Source organism: Ptiloglossa arizonensis, chromosome 12 (genome assembly GCF_051014685.1).
Source record: "Ptiloglossa arizonensis isolate GNS036 chromosome 12, iyPtiAriz1_principal, whole genome shotgun sequence".
In the NCBI taxonomy this organism is placed as follows: Eukaryota; Metazoa; Arthropoda; class Insecta; order Hymenoptera; family Colletidae; genus Ptiloglossa; species Ptiloglossa arizonensis.
The window spans coordinates 979433-998265 of NC_135059.1; the positions used below are offsets into that span (position 1 = coordinate 979433).

The 18833-nt window shown below is 37.9% G+C and overlaps 1 protein-coding gene across 3 annotated transcripts in view; it reads right to left on the bottom strand.

Moving 5' to 3' along the window:
* Positions 1–18833, bottom strand: part of Glurb (metabotropic glutamate receptor B) — a 219279-nt gene that overhangs the window by 29024 nt on the left and 171422 nt on the right. For all 3 annotated transcript variants that reach the window (XM_076324502.1, XM_076324501.1, XM_076324503.1), the window contains exon 3: positions 2801–2971. In XM_076324502.1, the coding sequence (XP_076180617.1) occupies positions 2801–2971 (171 nt within the window). The remainder of the gene's footprint in view (positions 1–2800; positions 2972–18833) is intronic.

Here is an 18833-nt window from a genome sequence, read left to right on the forward strand (position 1 = left end):
AGTTTCATTCGTAAGAAACACAGCTCCGGGTGTTTAATGTTTTCTTTTGCGACACTACGAGATATTCGCTGAATTCATCCATCACGTGGTGTAAAATTTCTCTGGGGATAGTTGCAATTTCCTACACAATGCTTCTTGCATTCTTCCGATAATAACAATTGAAGTTTAAACAAGCTCTTTTATTCGACTTGAAAGTTTTCGAATCATTCCCGGAAGAAAATAATATAAAATTATACAATCTGTAAAGTAAAACAATAGAGATTACAACCTGAATGTAAAATGTAAGGAGTGATAACTTGTAAAAAATAGGAAAGAGAGTAGAAGAAAAAATATATACAAGTGAAAACCAATAAGATATGAATTGTAGCGATTCGGATACACAAACTACCCTTGGGTCGAGTCAAAAATTATTTACACGTAACTCGCGTTGCATTTATTGCTCCGCTCCCCTATGCAAGGTATTAAAATACATAAACGTGTAACATTAATGGTCAGACTTAATAGAACATTCACCGAAATGTTCAAATGGGAAATATATATATATCTATACAATAAAGTAGATTCTGCGAATAATATTTTTATATTTTTTACCAGCACGACATCTGCAACCTAGATACTTGAACTTTCGAATTACAGAACCGACTGGAATCTACATTTAAATAGAGGCTGTGTTTTTATCGTACATCGATAAATCTGCTGGTCGCGGGGTTTTAAGTTAACATAAAACCCTTTGTAACGAAATTCCGGTCAATTTCATTTCGGTAGCTCCTCCGTGGAGTGAGAATAATTTTCGAAAATAACACAGACCGTCAGACGTTCGTTGCGGTTTCAATTACGGCCGATTAGCATAGTGGCGGGGCAGTTAGAGAACAGGCAGTGAAACTAGTACGTTGAAAGAGAGAAGTCAGAAATGAATGCGATGGAACGCTACTACGTTTAGACGTGGTCGTTGTATCCGATGTAACGCGGTACTAAAAACGGAAAGAACTCGATGACTAGCGTAGCTTCCAGAGAGTTATTTGATTACGTGGATGCCAGACAAATGAGAGACATTGTGGCTTTCAGGCACCGCCAAATATTCAGTGAACTGCAGGTGAACATCTGCCGCGTTGTCAGGTCGAACGGTACACGAGATTAACGTTACGCGTATTTTAATGCAAACGAATGCAAATGGTTCGAGTCCGTTGAAAAATTCTCGATTTCTTTTACCCTTTTAGCATGGACAACTCGAACACGAGACGCACGGTTTATGCACGGTGATTGCGATGTTATCGAGCATTTCGTTGCAGCAGTAACGAATATCATGGAACAGGTTCAATCTCTGTACGTGTGCATATTTTTATACGATTCCAAGAAATAATCGAGTTCTATTAAAATACATTGAAATTTGACGAAGGTTCTCGAGAAAAATAATAATTCGGATGTAGAATCGAAAGCTGAGCAAACAACTATTTAAAAAATCGTAAGAGTAGAATTTCAGTTGTATCTACTCGAGTATTTGGATACAGCGTGCGAATTGGGAGAAAAGGTAATCGATGAAAGGTGTACGAGACAGATTTTAAGTATTATTCAGCGTAACGCGAAGTGTATCGCGAATAATTCTTTTACTTTGTTTCGCGAATTCAATTTATCCGCATTTATCCGCATATTCAAACACACGACGATAATTCTATTTTATTTTCTATATTTCTCCATCGAACGGACGTAACTTTACGAATCGACAACAATTCGCGAGAGTGATACGTTGGATTTTATTAATCGGATTATTTTATACTCTTTTCTTTCGTATCGCACACAACGAGTCGTGTAATCTGGATTCGCGAAATGTGTATTTATTTAAAAATAAATGAATGCCAGAGAAACCGTTAAATCTGGGGATCGGTGGTTGGACGCAAATTTTCTGCAGTGGATAGTTGATCGTATTGTGCGGCTAAATGCATTGTTTGAGAGAGGTTGAATCGATCGTTCGTTTCGAATTTCATGCGAACGAGACTGCGTTTTTACACATACCACTGGTTTTGGTTCACGTGACGTGTTCGCGTTAATCCGCGCGGATAATCCCGCCTCCTCTATTCCCCAATAATTAGGAATATACATCGAATAATCACTTCATGGCATCGATTTGCGTATCAGTTGGTCAACTACTCGTTTTAATATAGGAGTAACGCAGTATTTAAGCTACTCGATTATTCGATTAATTACTTCGTGTTACATTATTTATTTAATAATCAATGTATAAATAGTTTTGACCAGTACGCGATTTGTGTTTCAAAGATTCTGGTAATAGATTAAAATTTTCTTGGTAATTGTCTACTGTCGTTTGCAAAGAATAAAATGAAAACGAAAAGCAACTTTAAAGCGAATTTAGGACGAAAGAAAACGAAGATCGAGTATCGTTCATCAGTTTTTGAATTTCCGAGTTCAGAATCTTTGATTGTCGATTCAAAGATGAAACCTTTTTATCAAAAATGTAACGTGCGATATGTAGGCAGCATCGGTAAATTCATGTCGCGTTGTAGTGAAAATTTTCGTCACAATGGAAATACAATTTTAACGGTTTTGGTTACGCGATACCGTATCAGATTATACAGTAGAATATAATTTCGTATTCGGTGTTTGGATTTCCATCATGTGGGATTTAATATAACGCTAAAAAGATCCTATAAACGAATAGTAATGGCTTTAAGTCGTGGCATGTACGAATTCGCGAAGGATCGTTCTTTTTCGTGCAATGAGATGCGTTCCGTGTTTCGTTGCGAAAATAACGTCGAGTTTGAACGTTTCTCGTATAAATCCTCACCTTTATTCCGTAATTGCTTTCCTCGTATATGATGGACACGTATCTCCAGCCCATTGTTAGCACGATGTCTACCATCGCTTTGACTTGGTAGTGGTCGCTCGGTATGGTGCGCGAGAAATATTCGAAGCGATTCTTGTTGGAGAGTTCCGGACTCGTCGAGAAGAAGGAAACCTGAAAGCAGAGCAGAACTTTCCGGGTTTTCGTCTTCGAAGCTCTCGCTGAGTCGCGCGAAACTATCAACTGTCATAGATCTTACTATTCCGACTGTTAATATGACGCGCGCCAAATCTCGAGAGAAAGCTCGCGTACAATTTTCCACTTAGCGGGCCATTAAAAATCAATTGTTCGCAAACGTGTCTCTGTTTATACCGATTCTTCTAATTCGATCGTGATGTATTTTTCTATAACGTCAGGGATCAATTCTCGGCGTAATAAAGTATCGAAACAAATATGCCTCGCGAATTCACGAATCTCGGTACGAATTGAATTAATCAACGTAACTGATTGAAAAAGCATCATTTATTCGAAACGTTAAGAAAGTATAAAGTTTACAATTATTTTTTGCAAAAAGCGAATGTTGATAAATTTTTTTCAATATTTTTTCGAAACACGATTACTTGAAACACTCGTTTCGATCGTACAATTAATATTTAAATTTAAAATTTCTTAGAATCCGTATACACTTATTTGGTAATGTTTCTATATTGTTCCAACGTAAGTTAAATTTTCAAATCTTTCGATACTTTCAATCGCTGTCAAATACGTCCCTTGCAATTTTTGTTCAATAGTTCCCCATTGTGTTCAAGACAGGCAATCTTGACGGTCATTAGAAAACAATTACTTTGTGACGCCTGACGAGTTTCGCTTCGTCATTTCGCGAATCAAAATATAGAACATACGCGAGCTGCTACAGCAGTTAACCATCCATGACTTAAATTAGTTTTGGCACCTGGAAAAAATAATGTAACAAAATATTGACAAATATTGATAACGGAATGTGAATTAAAAGGTGAATTTTAATAAAAACAATCTGTGAATCGTACTTGTGAGAAGATGAAATTAGGCTTCAAAAATATGGGCACTAGTGTATGTTACTTCGGAGTTACGCGGGAAACGTCAGTCACCTATGGTGGTCACACGATAGGCAGGGTTACGAAGACATATCAAACAATTGCTTTTTACAATTTAGTAATAGTTTAACGTTATCGATCATAAAGTTATCGTTAATACAGGCAATGTCTACTAACACCATTTTTTCTCATCCACCACACCTTCTTTCATTAGAAAAGTACTTTTTACTGGCTTTGCAGGAGGCAGAGCAACATTATCTCGGTGAAATATGAATCTTCCCTCAGGAATTTACCTAGTACACTTTTCTATCTGCTCGTGAACTCATTCGTCTCTTTATAAACTTTAATGCAGTTTCCCATGACTTCCAATTCCAACCTGTTCTATCGTTTCTCCACCATTTATTGTGTCCAAAAATTCTTCTTGTCCGCGTGTGTTATGTAAATTCTTCTTAGCCACGGTTTCGGTCGGTAGGATTTCTTAAATTAAATTTCTTTTCGTTCGTAAAATACACATTTCTCAATTTCTTCCGGTTAACCCTTCAGCGACCGGAGTTACAGAACGAAAACTGTCCTACGTGGCCTGGCGTGAATGGCCCGTCTTAAAAACGATGCAACGTGCGATAAATTTCGCGGCATCTATACGACAGCTCAACCTCACCCTTTTCACAACGTATCTCGAGTCTTTTTGCCTTATTTTGTACAAACTACGCAACGTCTTCGCAGATTCGATTTTTTCTCCTCCGCTGTAATTTTTCGCACAAAATGTCCTTCCGTTGAACGAAATATTATATCGGCGTGAATTTCTGTTCCTTGCCTGGTACTTATAACGGATTGTTCGATAAGTTTGTCGAACGACAAAATTTATCGAACAATTCAGAGTTACAAACTCGAGAAATATTTCTTCTATTAGCCTGACTCTAAATTGTAATTGACTTATAGATATTTCTGTACGATTCCAATAAATAATAGAACTGTTCGTATCGCAATTTTAATAAAATGTGATATTTCATCTATTATTGTGTATATATTATACATACACATCCTTAAGTGAGTGGTTCAAACCTATACGAAATTGCTATTTATATAAACAAAGAAACGCCAGGTGTGATATGTTGTACAGGTTTGTATCCGATAAAGACCCGACATGTGAAAAACATAGGGTCAGCAGTATGCGGCACGGAGTGGATCCCTAAAGGATTAAATATATCGATTATAAACAGGTACCGTAAGTACGAAGGGTGGTACGAACGTATTTACTAGGTTGTTCGATAAGTTTTGTCGTTTTTTCCATTGTCAACAAATACTATGACACTTCAACTTTGAACAACTGTAAATATACGAACGAGACTTCACACATGTTCATGAAACAGTAGCACCATCTTTAGAAAAATCAAACGACGAACCTAAGAGCATCATTCCTTATCGAACGACAAAACTTATCGAGCGACCTATTAGTAAGAACGAATATTTTATCAGAAACGAACTCCTAGAAATTTCGCACGAAAAAGAAAATTAACAGTCCAACCAGATTGGACTCGATGTTACCTTTTTAAATACTATCGATTTTAGCAAGGATGGTTTCCCGTCGAAAAGAAACACAGGTAAATGTATCCTTTTCGCTCTATAGTTGGGAGTAAGAAAAGCTCGCGTAACTTCTCACTATTTTGAAATAATTCGGGAACTTTTATGGTATGTACACGAACGTGCTTTGTGCTTTCGCGTTTATTGTCCCGCGCGTAATGTCGAGCAACATTGTACGGTAGGTATAGCGCAACGGAGGTAGTATCGTTGCGTTGTAAAATATTATTCGAGACATTTAATTTTAAGATGAAACAGCATGTCGTAACTCGGCGGAATTATCGAACAGGCCTCTTTATGCTGTTCTTATGCAGTCTATTAATTTTCCAGCAATTTTAGAACATTTCCGGTTAAAAGTGTGCAAGAGTTTCACAGAGAAATTTAAGACGGTAATAAAATTTTTTAATCAACGGTCTGAAACGGTGTTCGAAGCTATTCGCAACTATCTTGCTCGAAAGTTATCGCCGGAGAAAATTGTAGATAAACCTTTCCTAAGCTTCCACACTGCGAACTTTCAATTATCGTTGACTCTTATTACTTGCCTTATCACTCCTTATCTATCCGGCGTAATGACTGACAGGAACAACTTTAAATATTACCGTTGCGGCGGTGTAGCTTATCGATCTACTTACAAACATTTATCGTTCTAGGATTGCCTTTACGCACCACAAATCTTGAGCTTTGCCGCTTCGACCGAAGCTCTTAATTATGCGGGAGTTACATTCCTCCCTTCTTGAATTTGCATATAATGCAAATACACGAACCGGGAAGTGTGCTGGGATTAAAACTTAATCTTTCTTTTCATACAGTTTTCCCGAGATTTAATGAGATTTGTTCGAGGAGATTGAATTAGTGGAAAATTTTGAATACGAAGAATGGTTTAGTTAGAGGATCGAGGAATTTGAGGATACATGCTCCTCGTAGAGCTAAACAAAGAATGATCAATTAACAGAGATCTGAAAATTAACGTTGACAAAGACAAGGAGAAATGAAATCGGATATTTACTTGAAATTGGGGTTAATATGTATATACAGGGTGTTTATGCTATTACTAGTTAGCGATTTTTTTTTCGAAAACTATTATAATTAAAAAAAAAATAAGAAAGAAAATTTTTGTACAGTTTTTATGATCGATAGGACAAGTGTATATCAATTTTGCATATTTACATTACTTTCAAAGAAATGAAGCTGACCTTCAATTTTTTAAATGGAACACCATATATTTTTTTGATGTCATATGAAAGCGTCACGTGCCAAGACGAGTTCATTCATGTGCTGTACGATGACCTTCGAGGTCATGGAAGATCGGGAATAAAAGAAGAAGTTTAAATATTTCATAACATTGTGTTTAATAGAAGTTTGTATTAGTAAGATTACAAAAGATGTTCAATATGAATTCCTTGTGCACGAATACACATTTCACTTCTACTGATTACGTTTTCGGTCGCTGACGCTATTATTGTACGAGATATCGATGCGTGTTGCACAAGCTTGTTATAGTTTAATTTTTAAATCGTTTATATCTATAGGAGGTGTACAATGAATAATACTTTTAAGAGTTCCCCATAAAAAGAAATCTAAAGGTGTCAGATTTGGAGATCCTGGAGGCTATTTTAAAGTTATGTAGGTATTTATCCATTTAGTTCCAAACTTATCGTTTAGATAATTTTTGACAATTCTGCAATTATGTGATGATGCTCCATCATGTTGGAAATACATTTTTCGTGTAACCGGCAATGGCAGTTTTTCCCAATAATTTTCAAATTGCGTATACAGAAATTTTAAGTATTGTTGTTTTTCTCTTTCTCTTCTCCTCGGATCACTGGAGAAGAGATCTTTTAAGTTATTAATCCCCGTACGAGTCCCCAAATAACTGTTGTACTCGTGCGGTATATTGACGTATATTTAAGGATGTTGTATATTACAATGATATAAGTATTAAACGTAGTGTTGGTGATTGGTTTCGCTTTCCACTAAGGTAGATCGACCGCGTATTGAACTAAGCTAACCGTCTTTGTGCCCTCGGCACGCGTCTTGATCGTCTTTGTTGCTTAAGTCTTATACCGGTCTTTCGTCTTAGCGCGTCTTTTAATTGTCTCGTCTTATCGTCTTTTCAGTCATATTGTCCGCGACACACTCTTCGGACATACTCTCGTCGTCATACTGTGACATACTGTTCTCAAACATTCCTTTCGTACTTTATATAGTCATACCCATTCATTCTCTTTCATTCTATTCCTCAGTCTCTCTCACTTCAGACATTCGGTCACGTTCGGGCATCCTAATCGCTCGTCTTTTCCAAGCATACCTCACTTTCTCCGAGCCACAGGTACTCTCTTTCATCCCCATGCATCCTTACACCTGGTCGTCGTGCAGGACCCCCTGTAAAAGGATCCTCGGGCCTATCGTAAAAGCTGGCGGACAGATTGGCACCAAATGTTTACCTTGACCCGGGTCTGTCCACACGTGCTGCCTTGTTTAGGCCCGCGGTCGAAGCAGGCCCAAGCGGACTCGGAAAATTCGATACTACAGTATTTATTTCCATTTAATGTATCACTATAAAAATAAAATCCTAGTAACACATTATTAATTATGTCGCACCATATATTTATACGAAATTGTATTTGAAAGTTAATTTCTCTTTTTCTTTTTGGGTTTTCAGTACACCATATGTCTGCATTATGTATGTTGTTCGTCATATTATTGTCGAAACATGATTCGTCGGTCCAAATAATTATTTTGTAAAAGTCATTATCGTTTCTATTATTTAGTATAAGAAATCAATTACAAAATTCTATCCGTCGCGAAAAATCACTTTCTTGTAATCCTTGTACTGTGCAATATTTAAAAGGCTTGTACTTAAGAGCTTTTAAAATTTTATGAACGGATCTCACTGAAACACTACTTATAGAAGCTACTTTTCTGATTGAATTTTTCGGATTTTTTTCAAAATGTAAAAGAACATCTAGTTTCGTACCATTAGAAATAAGAGATTTCCGATTATGACATTTATTTTGCAAAAATTCTGTTTCCTTAAAATGTTTTGCCACAAAAACAAATGTATTTTCATTTGGATGTACTTTATCTGGATATTCTTTTGATACCTAACTCTGCTGCATCTTTTATTGACATTGTATTTGTAATAAATTCATACCATATCTGCGTTTCTTTCAATCGAATAGGAAGACATAATTTCACACGGAACATCGCTAAACAGTTTACGACGTAGGACCGATATTGCTCAATAGGGATAGAAACAGATGTAAACACTCTGATAATAAATTACAACAAGATACTCGCTCAATTACGTTGTACGAGCCAAGTCACGTCAAGAAGAAACATTTGTAAATACAATGTTACGAAATATTCAAACTTCTCCTTTTATTCCTAATCTTCCATGACCTCGAAGATCATTGTACAACACATGAATGAACTCGTCTTGGCACATGACGCTTTCATATGACATAAAAAAATAGGCGTTCCATTTAAAAATATAAGGTCACCTTCATTTCTTGGAAAATAATGTCAATATGCAAAATTGATATAAACTGTCCTATTGATCATAAAAACTATAAAAGTTTTTTCTTTCTTATTTTTTTTTAATTGCATTAGTTTTCGAAAAAAAATCACTGGCTAGTAATAACGTGAACACCCTGTATATCTGTATCTTACAATGTACAAACAATTGTAATACTTCCATTTAATATAATATGAAAAATCAAAGTATACGAAGTATCCGATACAATGTATCCTGCAATAGTGTTGTTTATGTTTACAGTAAGGAATCAACAAAATATTGTGATACGCGTGTTGCATATTTATTAACGTTTCGTTGTGCCTGGGTTTTATTCAATTTTATTTTTTTTTTGAGACCAGTAGAACGAATGAAATATCAGATTTTGGAAAACGAATGAAATATCAGAAACGATATGCTGTCAGATTTTATCATTTAGAACTTTTTGTTTTTAATTTGTATAGTATGAGTAACTTTCAAAATATTGATTATCTTATTTGAACGAGCGGCACTAATTATTTTACGCTATATCTTCCGTCCCCCGTAAAAAAATAAAACTAAACGTTTTACGAGCCATTTATATTGGGAAAAACCCGTGGAATGTTCCGTCGTCAAGGCGTAATAATAACGTAACACAAAAACGTTATCCTGACGTGTCAATTTCGATAAAGGCACAGTTGGTTCTAGAGATTGGTCTTTTTCATTAGCAAACCGTTTCACTCGCTTTGTTCTGGAGGAAACATCGGTCTTTCTCCTTCATAAAATTGAAGGGTCAATCTCGTTGGAAGTACCTCCAAATATTCGTTATATAACCCATGGTATGATCCTTGAGGAGAATTCTGTAGTTCAAATACGGTCGAACTTCAATTGTTGACAGGAGTAGACAGCAGTCCGCCGACAGCATTCGAGACACTTTTTTTATTGAATCGTCGAACGATTTGAGAGGAGTTTTAAAGTTTACCGTACATTATCGTGGACTTCGATGCTACCGGTATGTACATATATCGAAACAGTCACTCGATATTGAATTGGCGGTTAATAGGTTCATATAATCGCGTACACGACTGTTAATTTTGGACTTTAAATTCCGAGGAGTTCATTAAAAAGTTTGCGCGGTTAATTCTCGACGTATACATTTTTGTTTTTTCATTTAATTATATATATTTTATAATAATAATTATAAATACATTCTAAATTTTATCTCTCTAGTCACTTTTACTAATTAGTGGAAAACCTACTTTTTAATTTCATAAAATGAACACTCGGTTAGTGTGCGTGTGTGTGTGCGTGCGCGCGCGCGTGTGTGTATCTGTATCTGTATGTACATACATACCTACATCATGTTTACCTCGATTTAAGTTCTTTTCGATTTCCATCGGCTACTTTAGAACCAATTAGTACATAAGTCCAAGGGATGATTGTACTAGCATAAATCGAGTTTCATCGAACCCATTTATTGCATTTTCAAAGGTAATGATTATTGCGTCCTTAACACTACCATATGTATTTTAAAATAGTATTAAATTGACTTGGGTTCAATCCAACGCGTCCACAACGGTTAATCTTGGATTTTACAATTCCGGGAGGATTAATAAAAAAATTCGCTCGATCAGTCCGCGACATTAAATGTCTAACTTTAACTAACAATGTAATATCTGCAGTGCGAATTCCCTATAGCTCTGTAGCGGTGAACGATTTGACCGATAAAATTGTTCTTCTTTTCGCCAAGTCGACGCCTCGTTAGAATCTAAAATCCAATAGAATTCCAATGATTTATTCACTTGTTAAAAGTTGAAAAGTGTTAATGACGTTGAAAGATTGACCCGATACTGAACGAACGTGAACTCGCGTCCACGGTGGATAATTTTATTTCCAATTGTCGCGTGCCACGTGTTCGGAAAGAAAGAGTAAAGCGAATTGGGATTAAGCCGAAAAAGTATCGTGGTCAATGGATCGAACTGATCGAACTTCGAGGTAAAGAGCCCAGAGAAATCGGCCTGGTGAGCGAAAAAGCGTGTAATATAATGGGACGAAAGTTAAAGCTCTTCTCTTCTCTGATCCCCTGGTGGATTACTGTGCGACCGATATCAGTTGATTCTGTAAACAAACGCTTCTTTAGACGCTTTAACAATTTAATAGTTCGTAAATTGTTAATAAACTAATCGTTTATCGTCGTTGGTAAATAAGATTTCGAGCTCGTTAAATATCTCAGGAAGCTTCAAAGAGAGAAAGAGAGAGAGAGAGAGAGAGAGAGAGAGAGAGAGAGAGAGAGAGAGAGAGAGAGAGAGAGAGAGAGAGAGAGAGAGAGCTAGCTAGCTAGCTAAGAATGTACTGTCATAACTGTCCTGAACTGTCATAATAAAACAATGTAAGTTTTCCGTTATCAATAGCAGACTGAATAACGCTAGGAATATATATATTTTAATGTTTCACCGCGGTCGATACTCAAGGGATGAAAGAGTCTATATAATTAATCATCTTCCCGGGGTAGCAAAACGGATTACAAAAGGTTCGTCTAATTTGACTCTCACGTTGGTCCAGAACTGGTATCCTCCGAAACGACATTAATATAGCAATGTCATTAATACCGAAGATCTCACGAACAAAGATCGTTTCCCTCTCTTGTCCATAAATTCATTAGGCGGCCGGTTTCGATTGTCCTAACCTGGCCAAGATCGATGGGAAAAGGCTGAACGATGAAGGTAGAAAGTCGTATTAATTTCTGAACATCACTGCGAAGTGAAAGTAATCGATTCAGAGAGGGCGAAGGATTTTCTTACCTTCGGTTGCCTAATGTTTTAAACGTCTTTATTTCTTGCAACGAATGGGAGATAGAATCTATTTAGTTCCTGAACCAAACTTTCCGTATGGTACGGAATCGAATACTTTTGGGGGTAACTAGTATATAGTTGACTTAGGAGGGGTTTGGATTTAATTTCTACAGGAGGAAGGTCAACGTTTTCCTCCAGGACGAACGTTAATTAAAGGAGGGCCAGTTCCAAGACCGAGCAGCTGTCGAATTTAACTCGCCAGGGTAGCGGTTTATTGGGGTATTGTTCCGCGAGTTGAGAGGCGTAGTGGGAAATCTAAAATACCATTCACCATCGACTAACACCTTGCGAACGTGTCGACCGTGGAACAATACAAGGTTTCTTAGCTCGAATTAGCTGATCACCTGGCTGATTCGTTTCTTTACAAGAGACGGACCGAGCGTTGTTCGTTCACGAGAAGAAGAGTAACGAGTGTTTCCATCCCCGCTCTAGTTTAGAATCTATTAGTTTTCTTACCATCGCTCACCATTGGCCGAGAACGATGACGGAGATCGACAGCGACCAATAACGACAACGCGTGCGATAATGGGAGGAGCTGGCTGACTGTAAACTAGAGTGGGAATCTAAACACTTAGTCTTTTTCTAGCGGACGGACTAGAAGTCTCTTCGCGTTTGGATTTGGTCCAAGAATCGATCTCTGTCTTTCATATTTCTGGTTACAATATCTATTAAGATATGTATATTTCTAACTATAAGTTGTCTCTCGTACGTCTCACAAGTACCTGGTCACGGGTTATCGTTGGTCCTATTCTCAGTATTGGTATTGTTTACTTTTCCTTGCCAAGATTATTACGTTGTACTCGGAAGTCAAAGTTGTCTCCGAGTTCGTTTCGGTTAACGTATTCTAAGACCGACTCTCTGCAGTGTACCATGTGACGGCACGAATACATTACCTCTACTACGAATTAACATAATAGAGCCACTTTTAGAGATACGCTCGCAAGGTATACTCGATCCTGCCGTACTACGGAACAGTACAGCGAACGAGAACTTGAAGACGTCTATAATAAATTGCTTTGAAAGTATCTGCCGGAAGGATGGTTATATCGGTTCGAAGGGTAGAACGTAATTTTTTAATTTCGTGTACGGAATAAGGGAAAGTTGTTGTAAGTCAGAGGTCAGTTGACGGGACGTGGAATTGGAAAATTCCAGAAACTGAAGTCGTCTGGTGTTTCGAGTGTTCCGTGGATTTCGATTTACGACATGGTCTGTATCACGAGGAAATTCTTTAACGTATTAAATAAGGAGATTATCTCGGTGCGTGGTTAGGATCGTTGTAATATAAGTCAGAGTAGAAGTTTCGTAGAACCGTAGTTAGTCTATACGATCTATCTACTGGTGATAGACTAAAATGTCACCGTAGTGGATTTAGATTAATCGATTATAAACGATATTTTATAAGAATACTGAAACGAAGCTGTAGCGCGGTTTTAGAGTATCGAAGATTTCGTCTGTGACGTAGGACGGAGTTCAGAGATAGAAAGCATTGCTTGGTTGGTAACTGACTGACTTGTTCAACTTATCGAACAACCTAGTGTACAATTTGATCCTGCGTGTTTCGATGGAACTTGGGGTGTCTTAAGTGGAATTGTAGCCTACAGGTGTAACGAGAGGTCTTTCGGGAAATTTACTCCGCAGATGTAACGGGAGATCTTGGGTAGAATTTAGTCTTATCGTACAGGTGGAACGCGAAGTATGCCGATAACGGAATCTTGTCTCGGGTGTATTGTCTGGGTCACATTTGCGTCGAAATCCAAAACTGGTGCCTCGTGTTCGATGAAGTATCAGAAAATATTTCGATGTACCGTTTTTCAACAACTATATTTAAACATCGCAACTGTATTTGCTATTCACATGGATTTCCAAATAGCATCCCAATCCTGGGAGTTAGCTTAGCGTAGGTTTAAGAAAACGTAGCTTTAAGATAGCATTTGGCGATCAACGAGCGAGGGTAATGAACGAGAAACTCGGGGTCGGGGCAGACCCAACGAAAAAGCGGATAAGGGCTTTTCTTTTTTCGGAAGGAAAGGCAGTGTCGAACCGATGAATGTGGATTCGAGAAGCGTTGTAAAGAGTTGTGTTATTGACGTTATTTATCCAACTATTGTCAAAGTATCAATTATTTATAACTTAATAAATTATACCGGAATGTTCAGTGGAGTATTCTTTCGTTTCGTTGTTTTCACGAATTTCAATGCGCAACGAGCTTTCATTTTCGCTCGAATTACCGCAGAGTTGCTCGCGAAACGACGATTTATCTCGGTTGAGCGGTTTCCGATGGTAGCTCGACATTTTTCGCGACCAGTAACGAAGAAACGCGCTCGAGCGAGGCCTGGCGGTATTCCTCGTGGAAGGCAAAGGATTTCGGTTCGGTCGTGTACACTTGTGGATCGGTTCGCAAGCTACGTCCGTGGAAGATGAGTTTATGTAGCGAGAAACGAGACGGCGTTATCTCCCGCCACGGTAGGAGCCAGCTCTGGTTTCTCTTCGGGACACTGCGCGCCATTTTATCCATCGTGCTTTATGTTTTACCAGCTGGCAAATCCGCGTGGGATGGGGAATATATTTATCAAGCTTCCTCAGACGCAACATTCCTTCGAAACGCGTCGACTGATTCTTTTTCGTCGCATGACCTCGCGATCGAAGAAGCTCGTCCGCTCGTAGGACGATGCAGTCCTTTGTGATCGTTTCCGTCCTTCTAGCCTCTGTAGATTTATCAACGGAGAAATTGAATCTTCTACGGAATTAACACGGGATGCTTTGCGATCCTTTTTGCCTTCGCAGTGTCGGTTATTCGATAAATAAAATTGTATATGCAAACGCAACGCAATTACTTTGTCATCTATGCGAAGCTAGTTCAGAGTTCGAAAACAAATTTAATAAAAATGCAAAGTACCATGTACTTTTGATATCACCAAATTGTAGAGCGCTTCCGAATGGTAGAGCGTAAGATATTCAAATTAGAAACGTAGAATGTAAAAGGTTCGAGATAGAAATGTAGGGCGATCGAAAATGTAAGAATGTTATTCAGATGAGAATATTTCCGTGTCGAATCTCGTTGTAAAGAGGCACCGAAAAATTAGACTCGCGTGTTGCACATTTGGCGCAGTCGGTAAACGTATCGTCTCGCGAACGAGGAGATATTATGGCAATAAATCAACTTCTAAAGACTTAATCTCTCGCACGATTAGTTATACCTGAATACTCCTGGCAGCTTGTTCTCCAAAATAGAGTGAAATGTCCTAACGATAATTCGTTTCTCACGTTTTAGAGGAGAATACGATCTTCTGGAAGGATTATATTGCCGTTCGAATCTTTGGAAAAATGAGTCCTTTGCGAATGTTTTCTTTCATGCGAACGTGTTATTTGTAACTTCGGAACAGATCAAATTTTTATCAAAACTTGTATATTGTATATTATTTCTTCTTTTCGTACAATTTTCTTAGATCTAAGGTCGAAGGAATCGAACACCCTTCGAAGACGATGCATTTCTTGTTCAGCGATCGTTTCGTTTTCGGTACCGTTCTCGTGCATTTATAATCGTAGAAACGATATTCATTCGAACGATTGAAAGATGACGCAATCTGTGATTCGTTATCGTTTCATCGTCGCCGTGGTCATCCGTTGATAATATCCAAACGTGTTAAAGTAACCGCGAACAACGCGCGCCAGATTGTCCTCACATCAGGATGTTTGCATTTTTACCGGTAGTCCCATCCCGAGGGCGCTGGGAGATTGCAAATCCCTTTGTGAAGAGACTAAACGACGTTACCGTTAATTGAAACGGACCGGCTGCGTCCAAACCGCGCGAAATTGCAGGCCCCTTCCCGAGACTTCCATAAAATCGGAACAAACGAACGCAGTCGATTGCTTTCGAGTTCTCGTACCTCGAAACAAAAGTTCTGGGCGATAAATCTCGATGATCTCGACCGGTTCAATAACTTCGATACGTCGGTGAAACAGATCGATCGCTATTTAATAGCGCGAATCTAATAAAACGTGCGTCGTTTATTTCCTACGTTATTTTTCGCAATAAATATTCGCAAATGCGATACTTCATTGTTTGTGCACTGTAAAGTTTGATTTTTGTCAACGATTTATTTACAACCAGGCTATAGTTTCTTTCCGAGAGAATATATGGTGTATCGGTAATAAAACTGTCAGAGAAGAAACACGTTCAAGGAGATTACACTTTACTCTTTGAATTATACGTCAATCGGAACGACAGTGGTTCGGATATCGTTTGTTGCGCAAACGACTTGAAACAGATACGTTGCCGTATTACATATTCCCACTCCAACGAAGATGTACATCTATTCTCTGTTTGTGTATCTTGACATCGTGACACGGTTGATGGAGACCGATAGCATAGCCCGATAGGAAGTAAGGCAGCAGAATTAATAGAAAGCAAAGCACGACATTGACCGTGTTTACAAATACAAACACAACCAGACGTATATAGTCATCTGTATCGAGATCGCAGTCGTTTTTTTTAAACAAGACATTGTACGCAAACATTTCATTCCGTAATTCCGAATTATTTTCGCACAAACGAACAACCTCGTTCCGGTTATATTACCGAGATATACTTTATATAGAAGAAATTGGAAGATTTTATTTTCCAAGGATCGTAAATATTTTTCTTCAACCGTGCGTCTCTTTGTAGATCGATTTGCCCTTTGAGAATTTAAGTACTCGAAGCTTATCCAAAGACAGTTTCTTTTAAGTCTTGCAAAATCTAGGTAGAAAAATTCGTTCTCCTGAGCTTCGCCAACATGCTGCAAGATCCCTTTTTTTCCCCTCGGCTTTTGAATAACACTCTCGACGAGGTTACTCGGAAAACGCTTTAGCTAACTCGCGAGGAGTATTCTCCTTCGCGCTTTTCAAGTCTGCCAAGATATTAATTTATAGAGATCAGCATTGAAAACTTCGTTGCAATTGAATCGTTTAAAAGGCATTTAAAATTTCAGCTGGCGATGAAAAAGATTTTTCGCATAAAATACAAAAGAGGAAGAAAAATTAGCAGAAATTTTCCGTGAAACGAGTAACATTTCAACTAATTGTTTTCTACGTTCTTTTGGAAACAAACTGTTTTTCAACGGTGTTCTCTTTGGCCGTGTCGACGATTTTGTAACGTAAATTCATAATGGATTTTTGCAGAGAAATTTTTAAAAGCGGGAATAGTAACGTACGATCTAATGAAGCAAAATTCGAAGCATTTATTTGCGACCGTATTATGGATAATCCAATGCTCGTGTTCGCGATTCCAGTCGGATAAAGAGACAGCAGAGTTCGAGGTGATTCCGTTAATGATGTAGTTGTTACAGTTTACGACCTTTCGTATCTGCGCCCTGTTGGAACCACTTACGATAATTGGTGCTTCAGTCTTCCTCTCCGGTTCAAAAACTTCCGGAGGAACTATAAACTGCCGCGTCTCTGAGTTACCATTTATTGCTATTGGAGCAGTCTAATCTAAGCTTTTGTCTATGCCTTTCTCCCGATGTTTTTACGTCTTTATTTTACACTTTACAACTGCCTTCCATTTTCTTGCCACTTTGATGCTTTTATCTTTATAAACTATTGTTAGGGACGAAGTAACGAACGGCGCTATTACAGTCGCTTGGAAACAACTTTGTTGCTATTTTTCTCTTCTGTCCCACAATGTTTCTTACTTTGCGCCGTAATCCCATGCTGTTCTAGCAATTGGAGGCCATTTTTCGTAAAGAAACATTTTTCTTAGCGGTCCGTTTGACGAGTTTTTCCTAGAAAGTGGTTCGAGTTGCAATAATTCTAACATTAATACGGAATATTAATACAGACTAATACAGATTTAATACAATACGCGGAAGTGTTGAATATTTAGCGCTGGAGAATTTCTTCGCGATAACGAGAGAATTGTTAATTTAAAGCAACGAGAACGATAACAAATTAAACTAACGATAGGAAGGATAAACGTGCAATTAACCAACTGGTTAATACAAACTTGTATTTTTCGTACGAGGTGATTGGTTCATTTTTATTCGCAGTTTATTTATTATTAAGGTTGCGTACATTTATTATTAAGCGTTTACCGGTTTCATCGGTGTTCGATTTTATAGACTTCGTGTACAGAGTATCTACGGTCGGTTTGCGGTGCATTGTTCATTCAGAACTATTATAATAATTGGAAATTCGATAGCGTGTCAACGTTAAAGTTCAGTAGGCTCGGCAATTACAGCAATTACGGCAATTACGGCAATTACGGCAATCACGGCATTAATTAAGCACCGGACGAACACGTAATTCGTTTGAATCGAAGGGGTTCGATTCAATTTTGGCCTCGCAGCTTCTTTCGGAATTCTTTTCTTTCACCGTGGTCTTTATTAAATTTTTGTTCCCAATAAATGTGGCGTTTCTTTACTCGTAGATTTTCCAACTGCTGCAATATCGTCGTGCAGGTTTTTCCCGCGTTCTCGTCGCGTCGTTTCAATTTCTCTGATACAACAACTATATTAAAGGACGAGCCGAAGTTATTGCGTCATTTACATCGAAATTAGTTTTATTGTAATGACAAATTGCTCGTTGTAATTCGAATAATATTTTCAGCGCGGAAGGCAGGATATTGTAGGTGTGGTCGTAACTTGGCATAATTTAGTGGATCGATGGTACAATGGCTATGAAACGCTATTATTGTTCGATGAATTGCCAGCTTGATGAGACGGGCCGGCACGCAGACTGCATGTTATCGCATCTCGAGCGTTTGCTGCAAATAACTGGTTGATCGGTTGGTATTCTGTACCGTTCATTATTATTTGGACGATCACGCGTCCCAACTTTATTCCAATTGTGTATCTTCCAAGCTAAATATTGTATCCTCAAAGTTTATTTTTTAATACACTTTTTAGCATTCCCATAGCACTGAAATATAAATTAATCTCGAATCTATTCGAAAATTGTTAATTAACGTGTATACGTTATTTTTCATTATTACGAATTTTGATAAATTATGATTAGCCGTTAAAAATTACATTTGTGGTATATCGATCAACCCGAAAAATTAT